Source organism: Morus notabilis, unplaced genomic scaffold (genome assembly GCF_000414095.1).
Source record: "Morus notabilis unplaced genomic scaffold, ASM41409v2 Scaffold2750, whole genome shotgun sequence".
Classification (NCBI taxonomy): Eukaryota; Viridiplantae; Streptophyta; class Magnoliopsida; order Rosales; family Moraceae; genus Morus; species Morus notabilis.
Window position 1 is genome coordinate 298 of NW_010363759.1, and position 1,183 is coordinate 1,480.

Below are 1,183 nucleotides of genomic sequence, written 5' to 3' on the forward strand. Positions count from 1 at the left end.
AGTCAGTGGAGATTTGACTTCCCCCGGGGATAGGGTACAAGTTGATTGTGGATTATTACTAAATTGAGCCTGCTTTTCGCACTATTACAGATACGAAAATAATGGGAAAATTTGGATTACATTGTCAACCGTTCCTATCGAAAATAGGATTGACTAAGGTACATTTGATACCCAAAAACTGCTCCGCAACAGTCAAACAAGTGGGGAATGGTTGGGGTGAACTAGAAAAGTTTGGGTAGAGCCAGATCTAAATGTTGGCTAGGTAAGCATCTTGTAGTAAGAGGAGTAAATATGAACCCTATAGACTATCCCCATGGGGGTGGTGAAGGGAGGGCCTATCTACAATGGAATCTCGTGTGAATGAGCAAGGACCCCTCAAATTGTATCTAATTAAATCTGGGTATTGCAAAGATTTCCTCATTTCCACCCTCAAGCATTTTTTTAATCTCGCGTATATAGAAAAAAAAAAAAGATTTCATTATTTGCTCATTCTTCATCAAATCACATGGATCAATATAGCAATGATGGAATTTATGTTCTGTTTACTGAATCACATGAAATTTTACCTAATCGGAATTTGCAACAAATACAAACAGAAAGGAATTGATAAATTCCACTTAGACTTAGGGAGTTTTGTATAGAATATCAAAACAAAAAGTGATTCAATTTCTACCATTATTAAAACGTCCATCAAAATGGAATTATTGGGTTGCTTAGACTGATAGGTGGGAGTGGGATTTAGAGAGTTTGGGCCTGTTTTCTTGTAAATCTTTTTTCAAGTTCTTGACAAATAACCAATCATTCCCTCCATTTCAGTTTTCTCATTTCATTTGGAAATCCTCGGTTCCTACTAAAGTTAAAGTGTTTAACTGGCTACTTGTGTTTAGTAAACTGAATACTCAGGACTTGATGAAAAGGAGGAAACCATATCTCTGTCTTTCTCCTAGCTGGTGTGTTCTTTGCAGGGAAGCTGGCGAGTCTCTAGATCATATCTTCCTTCATTGTCCCTTTTCCCTGAATATTTGGATCCGAGTGCTACGGGAATTTGGTTTTTCATGGGTAATACCAAAGAGGGTGGCGGATCTTATGGTGATTTATTAATTGAGAGAAACAGACTTTGCGGGAATCTTTGGAATGTTGTTGTATTAGCTGTCACTTGGTCATTGTGGCTAGAAAGGAACTA

General features: G+C 37.6%; 1 protein-coding gene across 1 annotated transcript in view; it reads left to right on the plus strand.

Moving 5' to 3' along the window:
- Positions 1-965: 965 nt before the first annotated feature.
- The window catches only part of LOC21411513, a gene marked incomplete at its 5' end in the record, with an annotated part of 5,431 nt that continues 5,213 nt past the window's right edge, over positions 966-1,183 (plus strand). The window contains one exon of the mRNA XM_024170032.1: positions 966-1,089. Within this exon, the coding sequence (XP_024025800.1) occupies positions 966-1,089 (124 nt within the window). The remainder of the gene's footprint in view (positions 1,090-1,183) is intronic.